The 16897-nt window shown below is 43.0% G+C and overlaps 1 protein-coding gene across 1 annotated transcript in view; it reads right to left on the bottom strand.

The window, feature by feature from the left end:
- Positions 1 to 3366: 3366 nt before the first annotated feature.
- The window catches only part of HECW1 (HECT, C2 and WW domain containing E3 ubiquitin protein ligase 1), a gene marked incomplete at its 5' end in the record, with an annotated part of 42783 nt that continues 29252 nt past the window's right edge, over positions 3367 to 16897 (bottom strand). The window contains 7 exons of the mRNA XM_010148101.1: positions 3367 to 3523; positions 6359 to 6472; positions 7870 to 7990; positions 10168 to 10277; positions 11318 to 11401; positions 13433 to 13529; positions 13741 to 13846. Of these exons, the coding sequence (XP_010146403.1) occupies positions 3367 to 3523; positions 6359 to 6472; positions 7870 to 7990; positions 10168 to 10277; positions 11318 to 11401; positions 13433 to 13529; positions 13741 to 13846 (789 nt within the window). The remainder of the gene's footprint in view (positions 3524 to 6358; positions 6473 to 7869; positions 7991 to 10167; positions 10278 to 11317; positions 11402 to 13432; positions 13530 to 13740; positions 13847 to 16897) is intronic.

Raw genomic sequence — 16897 nt, 5'->3', positions numbered from 1 at the left:
CCAAGAGCAAAGGCAAGAATATTCTTTCTGGGCTAAACCATATTCTTTGGAGAAGGGCAAACTACCCTTCAGTGGGAGTGTAAAAAGAAGTATTTTAGAAGATGTTTTCAAATACCCAAGCAAAGAGCTAGACACGTTCCCTAGATCAGACAGAATGGTTCGTTACTGGCATGGAGTAAAAGCAGCTCTTCTGACTATGAGCTTCAGGTACCTCCTGTAGCATGCAGATAAATACGTGTGTCATCAAACCTCTCAGGTCTAGAGAGATATAACTGTGTCCTTTCAGATACAGGGGGTTCTAAAATAATTTTTTAAGGTTTGAAAATGTGAAAAGTTGTGATATCTTGTATTTTGTGTTCAGCGGGCACATACGTTAACTGAAGGAAAAAGTCTTATTCAATGGAAGCTTGCAGGAAAGGTGTTAAATCTCAGTTTCTCCACAACTGAGAAATATTTTCCAGTTATTATGTCTGTTTTTACACTTGACGACTACTCTGTGCTTTGATGTGCTCATTTTGGACTCAATGATGTTTGTACAAAGAGCAAGGCATGAAATAAGCCATTAACAGGGGCAGAACTGTTAACTTTCAGGCTAGAAGAAAAACAGCAGTGTATTTCTCAATTCTGCCAGTGTGAACAAAACTTCACCTCTCTGTGTTTTGTTGTATTTATCTCAAATTCACCACTATTCTCTTAAGGAAGAGAAAATGTAAAATAATTTGGAGGGAATTTTTTAGCTAGCCCTGCTTCTTAATGTAGCTGTGCCTGGGTAGGTCTTGCAGAATTACTACAGAGAAAAACTTATCAAGGGTAGATTCCACATAAATGATAAGCCCCCACAGCACCAAAAGACATGCAGTTCAAGAAATCTGAAAATCTAAACCAATTGTGGCTGTGTGGTTTTCATGACTGACATCAAACTTCAAGCTTTGAAAAGACTATGAATATTAATTATCTGTGACCCTGGGACACTCAAAACTGATTCATCCATCTGTGTTAACTGATGTCTCTTAACAGATCTAGGAACAGGAAAATACTCTTTGTGTCTTGCATGTCAGGGGGAGGAGGCTCTGTTGGAATCATATGCGCAAGTAAATCTGAGAGACAGAAATGTCAGCACTTTGGTGACAATAAAGTTGGAGAAAGACTGAGAAATTCAGAAAACTCCATTCCTCTTGAACAAATAATGACAAGCAAGTTAGTACAGTGCCCTCAGAGAAGTTAGCCTACAAAGCCTTTATGGTAGAATTTAAAGCTGTTTGACTTTTAAAAAGCTTGGTCCAATTCCTACCTTAGCTGCTGCACACACTTCTGTCTACAGGACTGTAGGGTTACACATGAATAGCTGAGATCAGTCAGCACAGACAGCATAAAAACATTTAGAATGTCCAGATATCTACAAACCAATCACAACACCTACCGGGCTAATTATAAACTGCTGGTCTCAGCCAGTTATTTCCATAACAGGTTCACGAAGTATTTCCAAGCACTTAGTGGATTGCTAACCTTTCCCTTGGGTTCTGCAATCGTGCCCTATTTACACTATTTTATGTACAAACCTCTTTGTTCATAGCATTTATTTCCTTCTGTGGGTCAAGGGACTTAATTTTCCTTCAAAAAGAACACCAAAAATGCCCAAAGCCCAAATAACATCCTTTATACAAGAAGCCTATGTAGTTACGTGTAGCTGGAGAAATATTATTATCCCAAGTGTCTAACTGCTACTGATTTCTGAGCTGAATGCTAACTGCTACAGAAAATCACACTGGGTGTCTTTCTGCCGTTCTGTACGCCCAGGATAGCACTAAAATCTGCCTCTTCCATGCTGAAACCTCAATGAAAAGAGTAAAATGAGGGGATCACACAAAGTATATACTTTTTGCAGAAGCTATCACTTAAGAAACCTGCAGCTGAACCCTGTGCAACGACAGGATTTACAACAGATGAGAGTCAGGGCCTATTTCAAACACTGCTGAGATGACATCACAACACCATTTCTGGAGAAAGAAACCCGAGTCCAGTCTGCTCATGGCGTGAGCAGAATGATCTCGGGTTTGCACCTGCCCAAGTAGCCCTGTGTCCTGAACCCAAAATGCATCTTCACAAATACAGCCTCCCAAATCAAAGGTTTACCCACGCTGCCTGTTAAGCTGCACAAAGGACAGACTGAATTTCTTCTTGAAAACTAGGAAGCCACTGCCTAACGTCTAAGGATGGCAGTGGGAGGCAGACAAGCTCTTCCCACTAATGTCAGCAGAGAAACAGCCTCATGCAAGGATCACTGTTGGCATGATGCTCCACTGCTGGAAGGGATGAAGCAAAAAGAATAAGTCAGAGACTTATTCTAGGGCCCAACAGAGAACCATGCTAGGGCCCAACAACATCCCTTTTTTGTCACTGCAACCTCAGTAGAGGTGATGGTACAACCATTTAGTCGTTCTTGATCTCCTGCCCACTGTAAGCCAAAGCAAAGGAGGACCCGTTTAGCAGATTAGAAGGGCATGTGCTATTTGCAATTTAAAAGGGGCCTGAACTGCCTCCCATTTTAAGAAAGGGTCTGTGAGAGGAGCCAGTGAGATTGGTTAGACGGAGGAAAACCTCACAGGAACAAACCCATGTGGCAGTGTTTCTTTGACACAATGAAATCCCACCACAAGGGATCAAACGATGCCCAGGGCTGGCAGCCCAGGCTTCTCTAAACCACATCTGAAACTATCCGAAGGAAAACAGCTGCCGGAGAAGGACAGATCTGAAGGCAGATAGAAAAACGAGGAGATCACAATACGCATTCAGAATTTCTGACAAAGAAACAAAGTCAGCTATTTGTCCATTTGGCCACATACTTGCTAAGGTGAAATACCTGCTTGCGCTGCTGGCCTTTCCACACACAGGCAGGGATTCTGAGGGGAGGGAAAGGAAACCACCTTAACTGGGCCTTTTTTAAGGCCTGCAGCAGGTTTCGAGCAGCAACGTGGCTCTAGGAGAACACTGTGTAGCTTCCAAGCACGAAGCTGCTTGATGAATGGAAACACCACACTAGCGGTTCTTAGGAAGGGACCACGGAGGAGAGGCCTGGAATAAGCAGAGCTCTTCTCCCTGTCCACTTCACATTCCCACAGAAGAACACAAACATGAAGTTCCATGTAATGCGAGTGGGACATTTTAACAGTAGCACTTCATCACAACTTTTTCAGAGCCTGCTGTTGTATTTACACTTACTCCCCCTCTTCCTTCTCCCAACCTACTTCCCACTTCTTCCCAGCAGATTATCTGTATGTAGTCCGGTCTAAACCGTCAGCTCTTGTGTTTGGCATTTCCATCTCTGTATTGCTCTAAAAGGATTATTCCGTTCTGCACAAAGTGTCCTTACCATTCCAGGTGGTTTTCAACAAAGGCAGACATGGGGCTGATCTGTACAGTGTAAGTGTCGTTGGCTGAATACTCAAACAGCCCATAATAGGGATTGAAGAGCTCCTGAGACAGAAGGAAGAAGAATTCTCGGGAGGGGCCACTGTAGTCCAACCTGGAAAGGAAAAGGTAAAAAAGATAAAATGAGGCTTAGTCCCGTTTGAGTAAATTTCCTGGGTTTTGCCCCCACTGGCTGCTGCCTCACACCTACTCCTGCGCAATCAAGTGTTTCTAATGCGGTGCATTTCCCCTCTCAAACTTGATTCTGAGCTCTAAAAAAAGTCACGATGCTGAAACTTCACCAGCATCCAGGCTGATGCGGGAGGAATCATAACTCGGACACATCCCTTAGGTAGTTTCTTTTAGAGGCTTAGTGAGACGGAGGTACAAAGCTCAGCCCTGCCCGAGCTGGCTGGCTAGCAGAGCGCTAGCTTTTTAGGGAGTAGGTTTGAACTGTTGGTGAACACCTGGGTTCACAGCCCAGACTGAAGTAGAAATTGCTCTTCTACACTGCGGCGTAACCCAAGGTGCGATCTAGCCCCAAGGAAGCTTTCTTAGCTATAGGTATAACCTGAAGGGCAAGGCTGAAGAAGACCAAGTCCCAACAGAGCTGTGTTCCTTAAGACAGAGTGGTGATTCCTCAGTTGTTCCATCCGAGCTCTCCTACTTTTCCGATAGTTTCAAATACATCTGGTACACCTTAAACTGTGCTTTGCTGTTGCATGACTCTGCTCTGTAGAGACTCACTTTTTTTCTTAAACTCAACTTTTAAATCAAGCTGTTTCCAATTATTTCAACTTGAAAAAAACCCAAACCCAACCAAAAAAGCTTCATGAATGCATTAAACCCAACTGTGACGGATTTATTAAAACCAGATCGTTTTCTAACAATGGTAGGTAGGTTTTTCAATCTAAAATAAATCTACATGTAGCAACATGAACAAATCATTTGTAGCCATATATCACATGTGCCAAAACATTTTCTGAGGTGGGCACTATTCCTTCTACTTACATGGGAAGTAAGTGGGAAACTGCAGCTGGATCAGAAGGTGCTGTATCATGTCTGAAGTTACGGAAGCATAACCACAAGAAGCTGAATGACTGATGTGTGCTACTAGAAAGACGACGAAGGGCATGCTGGCCCATCCTCCTCCGCTTTACATCTGGACTTTTCTCTTCAAGCAGTTTTAGCTCTAGGATCACAGGGTGAAACTAAAGCCACAACAGCAAGAGGGGAAGGCAATAAGCCCACAATGAACCACTAGTGCTAATGGTGTAGCAGATCTGGTTCAACGGATCTGAGAACACCAGGGTAAGCCCGGTGATGGCTGGAATAAAACAAACACCACCTGTCTATATTAAAAAATCTCCAGAGACTAGGTATTGCATTTCTGGGCGACACATAAACTCATCATAAAGCCTTCATAATTCATTTTCAATGTCATTTTAGCTTTGAGACACGTGGGAAGCTGTGCCCACACAGCATCACATGGCCATAGAGCATCAGCTCTTCTTTTCAGTAGGGAATTGGTTATCTTGGAGTCCCTCCAGCAGGACCTGTATTAGCATTAAACAGCAGAATCCCTGGGGGAATGTATCTTCAGATGTAAATGAATCAGTGAAGAATGAACGAATTTGCAAATCAAATTGGCTTCTAATTTCTCCCGAGGATACTATACCACACGCAGTAAAAATTATTAGAGATGTGGGGAAAATAACATGACTTTGGCCAGTGTTAGCGTACTAGAACACTATTCCAAAAACACAAACTGAGGTATGCTGCATGTTTATGCTTTACTTGCAAGCCAGAGGCAAAACCAGCTGTGAAAGACAACCTCTGTTAAATAACACTGAATCCACGGAGTATAAAAAGATAAGAGTCAAGAAAACCCCTGATACTGAGATCACCAAGTGATTCGCTGAGATTGGTGACTTCTGTTGTTCACTGAACCTAACACATCCCAGATGAACTCACTTTTGCAGAAGCTCTTTGCTTGACATGCCACCTCACACCCGATGGTGTCAGCAGTTGTTTGCCGTGCCGAGAGCTGCCCCAAAGCCTTATACTGTTCTGGTACCTCGGGGACTGAAATCCTAACCATGTGTCGTTTGGTTATTTTTTTAAAAAAAAAAAAAATCCCAAAACTTTATCTACAAAGCTATTGAAATACGATTTCAAGCCTTTTTTAATATGGAACAGTGGAAAACACACAATGGTGTTTCTATTGTAAAAGCACGTGGATTAAGCCTCAATTACAATTTAGCTCTTGAGGTGAGCCAGGGTGGCTTTGAAAGGTTTTGTTTAGATTTGGAAACAAAAGCTCAGCGGCTGGCTTTAATCATACAAGAATGGCTCATACATTTGTAAGGCTGGCAGAAAATCTCCTGAGAAAAGGTCTTGTCAAGAGACTTCTATTACTTTCAACTTCCAACGGGGTGAATTAAACTGTAAGGACTGAAGAGCATTCACTTGTCTTACTTCAGCCAGAAACAAGAAGTCCACATATGGATAACAAATGGTCATTAGATGGCATGCAAAGCAAAAAGTTTTGAAGCAAGCCCAGAGCCATCTTGAAGAGTTAGTGTAACAAAAGGGATGAAGGTCTGGTCTCTAATTATAGGCCTGAGACTGATTCAGTGTGTAAACATGGGGCTCTGGTTCAATTTTGCCTTCCAGCCAGTCAAAATACCCATGGCAGGAAGATGACATTAGATTTAAGCACTTAAATTGTCACTTTGAGACATCGAGACGGAAGGTGCGACGGAAAACGAAGCATTATCGCTCTTGTTATTTTTAAGGAATGTTTGAGCTGATTAAGATGAATCGCTGAGAGGTAAAACAAAACCAAAGAAACATTACATAACAACACAGGCTCAGCCTTAGTCAGCCCTGACGGTGTTTTGCAACACCACGGCTACTTCAAAACTGATAGCATCGAGTGGTGCCCTACCCTTCCTCGCCAACAAACGTGACGTAGAGTTTGTTCCGCTGGAGCTCCTTGCGGGAATATGCCATTACCTGGTTGAAGGTGCCTTCCAGCAAGTGGTCACGTCGTATAATTAACCTGCAAAGGGAGGCAGAAACAGAGATCTAATGATTGAGCCTTGTATGAGCCCACGAGGCTGAAGGTAAACAACAAATGGTCAAGAGAGACATTAATTCTCAGATAAGTTAATGAAGTTGCATCGACTGGTGCACATGCTGCTTGACCACTGTGGGTTTTGAGTGAGTTGTTTCATTAGGCTTTTCTAAGGTGAATTTCTTCCCAATGCTGTGATGAGGTTCAAAGTGTGGCTCTACTTGAGACTCTCTGTAACACCCCCTATGTACACAGTTGTATGGCAGAGGGGGCTATGAGTTTCCTGTGTACGTGAGGTCACAGCTTTCTGCGACTGACCCCAAAATATTCCTGGGTTTAATCCAGTGAATATCCATGGAATTACTGCTTCTGTAGCAGGGTAAGCAAAGGGAGTATCTGCCCCTGTTTATTCAACACACCTCTCACTCCCTGGCCAACCTCTAAAACAGCTGAATGAACGGTGCATTTAAACAGCATCTGTGCAAGAAGTCCTGCTGGTACCTACGTTCATGGGCACTTTAAGACAGACCTTGTAAACTGTATTTCGTGTCTGCCTTGGACCCACTTAGCAGGACACCAAAACGAATAACCAACTGCTGGGACTCCCCAGCTCTGTCAGAATATTTTGATGATGATGTTTCCCTGGAATAAATTGCTTGGCTTCATACTTCTTTTTTTCCATAACAGATGTGATTTGGTAGGAAGCCCGTCTGATGCATAAATTCAACCAGATGCCCAGGAAATACCTTAGAAACACACAGTCCTTTGGCCAGGCTGGATAACTAGATCGAGCCCAAGTGGGTACAGACTCAAAAGCCAACTCACTAGATGCCTGTAAAGCAAACTCCACAACCAAGTGACTGAGATCCCCAAAATACATGGAGAGAGGCAAAAATCTCCCTAGCTCAAATCCAGGAGGGCTACCAACACAAAGAACTACTCAAAGTTAAACCTGCACATACAGGCATGATCCTGTAGGGTCATACTCTGCTCTGGAATTATACTGATATGTAGATCCAGAGGATTTAGAATCACTCCATCGTTACAGTGACGTAGCTGTTAATAATCTCGGGTGGACCTTTGCCTGAATGATTTTCTTACTAGCAAATTATAGGTAGGAATACCAACCTCCTTATTAAACAGACAGGGAATGGGAGTGTAACAGGATGTGAATTGTATGAAATAAAACTTCCAAACAAAAGCCTCTTGAAGGTTACTCTTTTACTCGATTATACTAAAATCTTGCAAATCTGATGGTTCATGGACAAAATGCAATCTCTGGTGGGTTTCCCACTCCCTGTCAGTGTCTTCGTTCATGGATAATGATAAAACCCAAAGCCACACCATGTTAGACGATTTGAGCGACTTGTCATAATACTCACTTAATTTTACCTGGACCTTGCCCATACCCTTTGGCTTCAAGTTTTCGATAGAAATTGCGCAGCTTGGCTTCGAAGTCCCTCCTGTATGGAGAAGGTGCTCTCGCACTTGCTCGCTGCAGGCCTGGCGGGAAAATGAACAGCATCCTAAACTGTAAGGGCCTTTAAGTTTTTCCAAATCGTGCAGGGGATGTTTCCAGACAGAACTGGATAACAAACGCGTTAGAAACTTTTTAGAGGTATGCAGCATTATTTTTGTTCTACCTGGCATTAATAAGGCTGTAAATTCCTATAATTCAGTGATTGCAATGACTCCAATTGGCTGTATCATCTTCACTACAAGAATTACTACGTTTGCCTTGTGTGTGCCTTTCTGTTGCCTTAGCCTTTAATTATGATTGAGATGAATGGAAATTCAAGGACCATTAACGCATGCAAACAACTGACATGCATAACTCCCACTCACGGTCACTGGTGTTTAGGTTTTCTTTCCCTTTTTCACTTTTAAGAGATCACTCTCCTCTGCGTTGCATAGGAGATCTCCTTACTTGGCAGGATTAAACCTCTGGAGCTCAAAGCAATGCTTCTCACTGGAGCCTAGCACCCTCGCCAAGCTGGGAATCGGGTTTCCCTGCCTTAATCTGACTGTGTATTAAACACTTCCAGCTATCAACACAAAACCCCTTTGTGGCATCAAGAAGGATGTTTGTCAGCAAGAAATGCTGTGTTTTCCCATTATGATTCACACATACAGCAGATTTTTAGCAAATTGGGACCTGCTTTGTTTTGAAGTCTGCATTCTCAAAGTAGATGATTAATGCTTTTGTATAAACAAGCGCCATGCCATTAAGGGTCAAAGAACGGAACCATGAAATCCCATTTCTCTATCTCATTATAGAAGACAATAAACCCCAGCCTATTTATGAAAAATCTGGCAGAAAATTTTCCATAGGAAGGCAAAAAACCCCCACCAAAAAATACAAAACAAAAAAATACGTATTCAGCGGGAGCACAAAGTATTGTGGTTGCAAGGAGGGGAGGACACTGCTAATTGTCTCAGCTGGCTAAACAGAAAGGCATATTCACATGCAGCGCAAAGAGAATCCCTTGCCACACTCCTTGACTTCTGTTGGACTTCTTCTCCCCCAGGAGGTAAGAGGATGGGTGTTCTCATGGGCTGTGTAACCAGAAATTAGCCAGCAGACAGTATATTGATGGTAATGAGTATTTGCCCTTCTTGTGTTTTCACAAGAACAGGTAAAGACCAGTGCAGTTCTTTTAACATTCTCCTAAGTCACGTTCTCAGCAAATACTTATATTTTTGTCTTGCAGAAGACATGTTTATGACCTGTCCTGATGCAGAGGAGAGCAACAGTATTAACAATGGTGTTAAAACTCATTCATGAAAACAGGTTATTCTGACAAAACGCTGTTTTCCTATGGAAAAGGCGTCAGCATTTAACTTCTTCACATCAAAAAACCTTCCAATTTTCCTCAGCCACCTCTGAGATTTCAGTGTCTCTTGTCCATTAACTGTGTTTGAAACCAGTTAATTTAAATGAATGTCTACAAAGCTCAGCCAAAAATGGATTTCCTCAGATCACGTTTCTGTCGATACTCTAAAAATGGCCACTGGACACAGCCATGCCGTGAGGCTTCTGTAGGGGTTGTATATCTTGGCAAAAGGGAGATATTAGCTCCTCAAATTTCTATAGCATAAACAGTAACTACAGAGGCATACCACAGCTGGAAATAACCTTCTCAGTCAGCATGTCTTTCTGGAAAATACATTTCCCGCCCAACCTGTTAATGGGCTCAACACGGGAGGTCAGACTAGATGATCAAGATGACCCTCTCAGGTCTTAAAATAGGTGAGTCTTGGGAAGAAGAGAAATCTTTGGAACATTGAGCAGAGGAGACTGAACTTCACAGGAGTACTGGAAGTACTGTAACACACCTTTGGTTTGGAAGCTGCTCTTTGCTCCTGTCACATAACAGGAATGTGCTTCCATGTCAGCGAGTTATGTTTGGAGTGCGCCATTCACTTCATCTAACCCTTTCCAGCTATATAAAACCTTCTTCCACACGGGCAATTTCCGATCGCTGTGCTTCATCTACTCTTACCATTTCAACATTACAACAATGGCAACTGAGCCAGCAAAACAGCAGCCGGGATCCAACTCGGAGTGGGCGCTGGAATTAGCAGGCTGAAAACTGGTGTTGGCTCTGAATCTGCCCCTTTGTATTTATCAGGAGAAATACCACACATGCAAGTTTTCTCTATTTCCCCCGTCCCCTTACCTGGAGAATTTTGGGGTGATGAACAAGGTGAGCAGCGAGGAGAGAAACTGTAACCGGGATGGAAGGCAGCCTGCAGTGGTATGTAAGACATAATATCCTCTTCAAAAAGGCTGCCCGGAAAAAGTGATAAGGATTAGTTCACACTCATCACGCGAAGGAATGTAAATATGCAAGTCTGCTGTGGTCATAAGTTTGGGTACAGCTCTGGACTCATGGATTCATAAACTCCACAGCTTTCCCAAGTCAGGCATGCTCACCAGTATGAAGAAGAACAAAATGAATTTTATTGGACATTTCATGGTAACACAGTGCCTCAATCTACTGCTAGAGTAAATATCTGAGGCTGTGTAGTAAGCAGGGACAACTTCAACATGTTAGAAGCAAGAAGCAAAGATACACACATCTGTCTCCCAGACTGTTTTTCTTGGGTCGTACATTTTCATACAGCTCAGCTCTTTGACCATTTGCATTAAGTTGATGGGAACAAGTCATAAACTTCTTGCGTTAGGCAGTGCTATGCAGCACACCAAAACCACCTGGCTACTGCAACATTTCCCATGCAGGACCAAAACAACACAATAAGTCCTTATCTGTGCTAAGCAAAAGTAGCTAGGACCTACAGACCAAGCTTCCTGGCCCTAGTAAAAATCAAAGCCATATCTACAGCACCCAAACAACGCCCGCTGTGCTGTACATCGAGGTTTCATTCCGGTGACACAGCCCTGAGCGTGAGAGAAACTAGCCATTTCACAAAACCAGCCATTTCAGTTACATTATTTGCTTGTACTGAGGAAAACAAGATTCTCCCCCTCTTCTTAAAAAAAAAAAAAAAAAAAGCAGACAAGATATTTTTCCATTAAAAGGAAACATTCTGACGTGATTCTTTTTTATCTGGTACTTGATAATAACAGCTATATTGACTGAGCTGGCTGGGGATGGAGTTTACTCCACTGATGCAGGCTGCCTTCCAGGAAGTAAGCGCTGCCAGATATACTCTGGCTGAATTATTTTGGGTGACTATCAGTAACAATGAATCCTATTCTAGTTACAAATGACCTGGAAGATTTAACAAAATCTTGTCAATTATGCTGAGAAATAGCCATCCAGTTTCTCTGGTACCCTGAGTAATGCTATTGATCAAATCGATTACCTCAGCAGAATTACTAAATCTGCATCACAGGACAACTTTTCAAGCCCATGTGTACCCTCTGTCCGAATGTAATGGATCTTCTCCCTGAAACGTAAATAATATTACTGAGAAGAAAGAAAGTAAAAAAAAAAGAAAACACACCATTACCAAGGCAGAACAACACACAGAGCTATTATTGCTTGGTATCTGGCCAGTTCCTGTTTCTCTCCTTACAAAAATGGCAAACTGCCAGGTTCATTTTCTAATCTCACTAACAAACTTGCAAAAAAGAATCTATTTATATCACTCAGTTTCCTGATCTAAAAGAAAGATATTTTATACCATATTTTAGAAAACAGAATGATTCTTAGTCCCCCAAGCTCATGTGTAGCACTACAGCTAAGGTCACTGACAGATTTCTTTTTTTTTAAGGCTACAACTAATATACCACCTTTTGTTAACAGAATTTCACATAATACCACTTCCTTTACCTCCATCAGTTCTGTCTGGGAAATAACACTAACATACATGTGGTATTAATGGATCACACAGAGGTTACACAGTACACATGTAAAATCATATATTTTGTTGTCTAAATGAATGCTAATAAGGAGTGCGGAACATAGGCTAGATCCTGTTGGCAGATTCGGACCGTGGAAGATGCAGATCTGCACCTCAGTCTGTGGGTGTGTTTCTAAAGCACAGGGGTGCCCAAGAATATTTATGTTCTAGTATCAAGTCAAAGGATTCTACCTGAAGCCAGGGATGTGCTTTAGGACCTGGCTGTGTGGGGCTGCCATGTATTGCAGAATCAAGCCCTGTATAAGATGGACATTTGCCTCTAGGAGTTTGCTTAGGACCTGCTGTACGAGCATGAAGTGGGAGCTTGGGATCACTCCTGACCTAAGCTGTAATCAAAGCAATGATCCGGAGGCAAAGGGCTCAATATCCTGTTACAAATCCCATTACGCACTGGCTAAGCCAGTGATAGTCCCTATCACTAGTCCATTCTGTTCTTAGCTCAAAGGAGATAAAAGCATCATCTGTTCTCTGAGAAATGAGAATTCAAATTACAGCTGAGAAAAAAAAAAAGACTGGAATAATTTGATGGTGAAGATAAAAATTCTGAGCTACAGAAATGTACATCTTAATACTGGGAGCATTTTTCATTCTGTCTCCCTCATTTTATTTGAATTAATTCCTCCAGGAAGGAAATCTAATCCTTACACTTAAGGAACTCTGGGCCTCCCAGGTAAGTGATGAGTCGGGAAGGCTATCAGCAGAAACTGCACTGCAGGAACTTGAAGGCCTTTCCCTTGCCCTTCCTTCCCTCCTTTACCAGTTCCTCAGCCACACACACTTTTCACTGCGCGGTACAAACCAAATCCTTGGTCACACTGTTAGCTGTTGCACACTGGCATTGCTGAGACTGACTAATCCCAGATAAGGTTCCTGGCCAAAACAATTAAATTAACCTTTGGAATTAGAATGAGTTTAAATTGTACTGGTTTTTGGTTCTGGGGTTGGGGTTTTTTTTAAACCTAATAGGAAAGGAATGGGCATAAGAAAAAGAAAGATATAATTTAATTACTTTGGAAAGGACTACCATTAAGTCATAGGTGAGAAAGATTAAAGACAGGAGTACCAGCTACTCCATAACGTTCATATTTCTGTATAAAATCTAGGGTGACTATGTCCATGGCATGGGTGTAAATCCAACCATGAGATAAAATCCAGGTTACGCTGAAGTTACTGGGGTTTTACTACTGACTTCCATCAAAACACTCTTTTAACCTTATCTTCTGAAAAGCAAAGTGGTAACTGCAGGTGAAGAAAAGCAAAGTAGCAATTGTAGGTGAAGACAGAGTTTCTGTTACTCAGTAATACTTGGAGTGGGAACTAGATATGTCACTATTTGTCCATAGTTATTTTGGTGGTTCTTACTTCTTGGGTGTCTGTGGAAAATAACTGCAGTAACTACACAGGTTCTAGTGGTCCACACCTACTCTTTCAAGGTGAAAGTTCCATATGGGGCCCAAGTTAATCTTTTGTACAACAGCTACTAGAATTTAGTTTTCCCCACTACAAGAAGTCCTTCCTGGAATTTGGTTTCAGCAGTCTGGAAAAAAGCGGTACCTGAGTGCATGGTTTCTGGCCAAGCTGGGCTGACGCTCCTGCAGCATCTCAAAAATGTTGGGTTGGCGTAGAAATGCAACAATCTTGTCATTGTAAGCTGGAAAGGGAAAAGGAAAAAACCCCAAACCAGAGGCTGTATTTACCACTGAGGGGGCCTGGTCACATCACCATGACTGTGCAGGGGCACACTGACTGCACTAGCGAGTGAGCCACAGGGCAACATGAAGCAGAGCATGTGATTGATGAGAAGTTCTAAAAAACCATCTTTGTGAGCCCTGCTTTGAAAAGAAAAGAGAAATTTGGCTTACCCAGAGGTAATGTCTCATGATGGTGCTGGTTTCGAATAGCTGTTACGAGACTATTGCCTGGTCTGGCCAACAGAGTAACTCCTCTGTTTCGAGAGACTTCGGAGGCCTACAACACCAGAGGAAAAGGGAAGATAGGCAAACCAACCATCAGCAACATCAGTCAGTGGAAAGGTTTCTTATCTTTACTTGGGTGACTTTCAGAATGGCCCGTGATGCCGACTGACTGAAAGTCTGCATAACTTGCATAACCAGAAATAAAAGGGAAGATAGGCAAACCAACCATCAGCAACATCAGTCAGTGGAAAGGTTTCTTATCTTTACCTGGGTGACTTTCAGAATGGCCTGTGATGCTGACTGACTGAAGAACAGAAAGTCTGCCTAATTTGCAGAGCCAGAAATAGAAGTTGAATTGTATACATTCAAAAAAGAGCATAATCTGAAGAGTTAATAAAGAGGATATTAAAAACTATACAACAAGGTCTGGCAACCTGTCTTCAGGCAGCCATGGCTTGCTGGGTAACCCTTTGTAAACTTGTGCAAGCTCAGGGGAACCCACCTCTCTCACATGTGTCCCTCCACAACGTGGCCGCGGTGAAGCCAACAGAGGAGAACCGCTACAAAGCGAGTGCAAGGACTCCCTGTGTCAGGACAAGATGCATATGAATTCCAACTGCCATTCCATGGGGTTGATGGCTGCTCCTTTCTTATTGCACAAACTGTGGTACTTGGCAACCACTTCAGGAAGAAATCGCCCCTACACCACCAATATTTTAAATGCTTAGGTCTGTACCCAAGCAATGGTGCCAATCCATTTTCAGTGGCACAGACTCAATGGATATAAATGAAAACCGAGAAGCTAAATGTGACTGGCAAGTTGCCTTTGGAGCACACAAAGCATAAAAAGTTTGTATGGAACAAGGTATCGGCCAATGCACTTGATACGTGTCAATACACAGGTTAAACAACGAAAAGTCTTAATGATTCTAGTTAAACATCTCGTAATTGAAAACAAAAGACCGCTGTGAAAGTGCACAGTTAATGCTTTGCTCCATCATTCAATTATGATTTCACCTGTGCCCATTTTATACTGGTCTGCCTCTGCTGACTACAAGAGTTATCCCAGTGTCAGGGAGAACAGTCAAGTCCGCAGTACTAACAGACTGATGTACTAATCTTGGTCCAACCCTTTGTGCTTTAAAAAGCAGGCAGAATTTTCAAGCAGGTCATAGACAATTCATCAACCGCAGCACCAACTAATGCAGTTTGAACATCATCCGCCTTTTTGCCAGAAGCTGCCAAAGTGCAATGAAAACCTTGGCTGTAAAACTAGCTCGCTCTCCTCTCAAATAGAATCACAGAATCATAGAAGATTCCATCATGGAATCACAGAAAACTCTTCCTCCAGCCCGGTTAAGCAACAGACTTGAGTGTTCTCTCTCTGCTTTCACCTACTTGCTCTCTAAGTCTTGTCTCAAATCCTTTTTAAGACACAAGCCCATCTGCGTGGTGCTAAATCTCCCTTTGCCTGCTCCTCAGAGCCCCGTGGGCCAACGGACACTGCAGGTTCAGCCCAGACTTAGGCAGCTTTTGCCCTGTGACCCACCCTGATAGGCACCATATGGCCCTTATGGGGCATCCTATGGAAGAAGGAGGTGGCTTAGGTGCAAGAGAGGCCCTATAATACATACACTGGGCAGGGAGCCCTTCTGGGAACAGCTGTTTCTTGGGCTGTCTGTGGGAAGCCAAGTCCAGATCCCTCTCTCTAGTCTGTGTTTGGCTGTATTAGAGAGGATGCATGGGAGGGTGCTAAGGTACCACATTGCGCTCCGTTTCTCCACCTCCAGGGAGCTCTGGAGATCAGGAGAGGGATGCCTGTCCCCAGCTCCTTGGAGAACAGGCTTGCACGAGTGCAGAGGTGGGTGAGCCCGTTTTTAAGGGTGGTCCTTTGACTCATGCTTGACAAAGACAAAGCCTTTGTTGCTACACGCACATTTACTGACCAGAAGGGAAGAAGGGAGAAAGGGAGGAGTAAGAAGGGAGTTAAACACCCACCTCCCACAAAAATTAGCACCAGCTGGCATTTGCTTCTCCCTTGTGGTACTCCTGTCCAGCCTGGGGCTGGATCCTCCCCTTGCTCATGTCCCCTGATTCGGTTTTAATCTTTTTTTTCTTTTGGCTAGCGTTACGGTGCTACTGGTTGTGTGCCTGAACGCACTTCTCCCGAAGCGGAAATGCTGAAAGGAAACATATCTAGACCGCATGAAGAGAAAATTTCACTCCCCTCTTCCCTTCTTCCCAGTTCTGGTTTAACAGCTAAAGGAACCGAGATTGCAAGAATCCAGTTTTGTATGCACCTTTAGATAATAAATTGCACGCTCAGTGGTGCTGTACTTCGTCACCATCATCAGGCATGGCTAACGCTGTGTTTGGGTCATGCTCTTTACACATTTACACTTCTCAACAATTTTTCTCTGGCAGCACAACAGGAAAATTCCCAGCCGTCTAATTAACTTCCATTTTGCTAATACTCCTCTTTCCAATCTTTTAGCTAATAGAGTACAATCGATTGCTCCAATTCCGTGTTTAATCACAATTGCCTTGTCTGCTTTGACTTTCTCTAATTGAATCATTTAGATTAGCACATTATCCGCTAATTAGAAAGAAAAGAAAAAAAAGTGACCCCCTCTAATGATTTAGTGACCTGGTTCATCCAGTGCAGGGTAATCTCACAGATTTATGGCAGGGTTTAACTTTGCAATTGATTCTGGGATGTTGCAACCGGAGTGGAGAGTCCAAGCATCACAGCAGCCTTTCAGTGACATAACGCCTTTTCCTGGGTTTTGTATCACTGCTGAATTTGTGAGGCTGCTGACTGTCTGAGCCCTGCTACTTGCTTGTGGTGGTTTGGGTCGGGAAGGAGATCATGTCCTGCTATATCCCAGTACCTCCTCTGCTTTTCTTGCTGACCAGAAACTCTTACCAGTGCAGATGCCTGCTTCTTTTTTTTCTTTCTGCCTTTAAAATTTCCACCCTATAATCATACTTGTTGACTTCCACTGCAGATGGAAAGTCCCTTGGAGGGAATGTAAAAGAAAGCCAACCGTATCCTGGGCTGCATCAGAAGTGTGGCCAGCAGATCGAGGGGGGGGCTTCTGCC

Source organism: Eurypyga helias, unplaced genomic scaffold (genome assembly GCF_000690775.1).
Source record: "Eurypyga helias isolate BGI_N326 unplaced genomic scaffold, ASM69077v1 scaffold13813, whole genome shotgun sequence".
Lineage (NCBI taxonomy): Eukaryota > Metazoa > Chordata > Aves > Eurypygiformes > Eurypygidae > Eurypyga > Eurypyga helias.
This window is presented reverse-complemented; position numbering and strand designations above follow the sequence as displayed.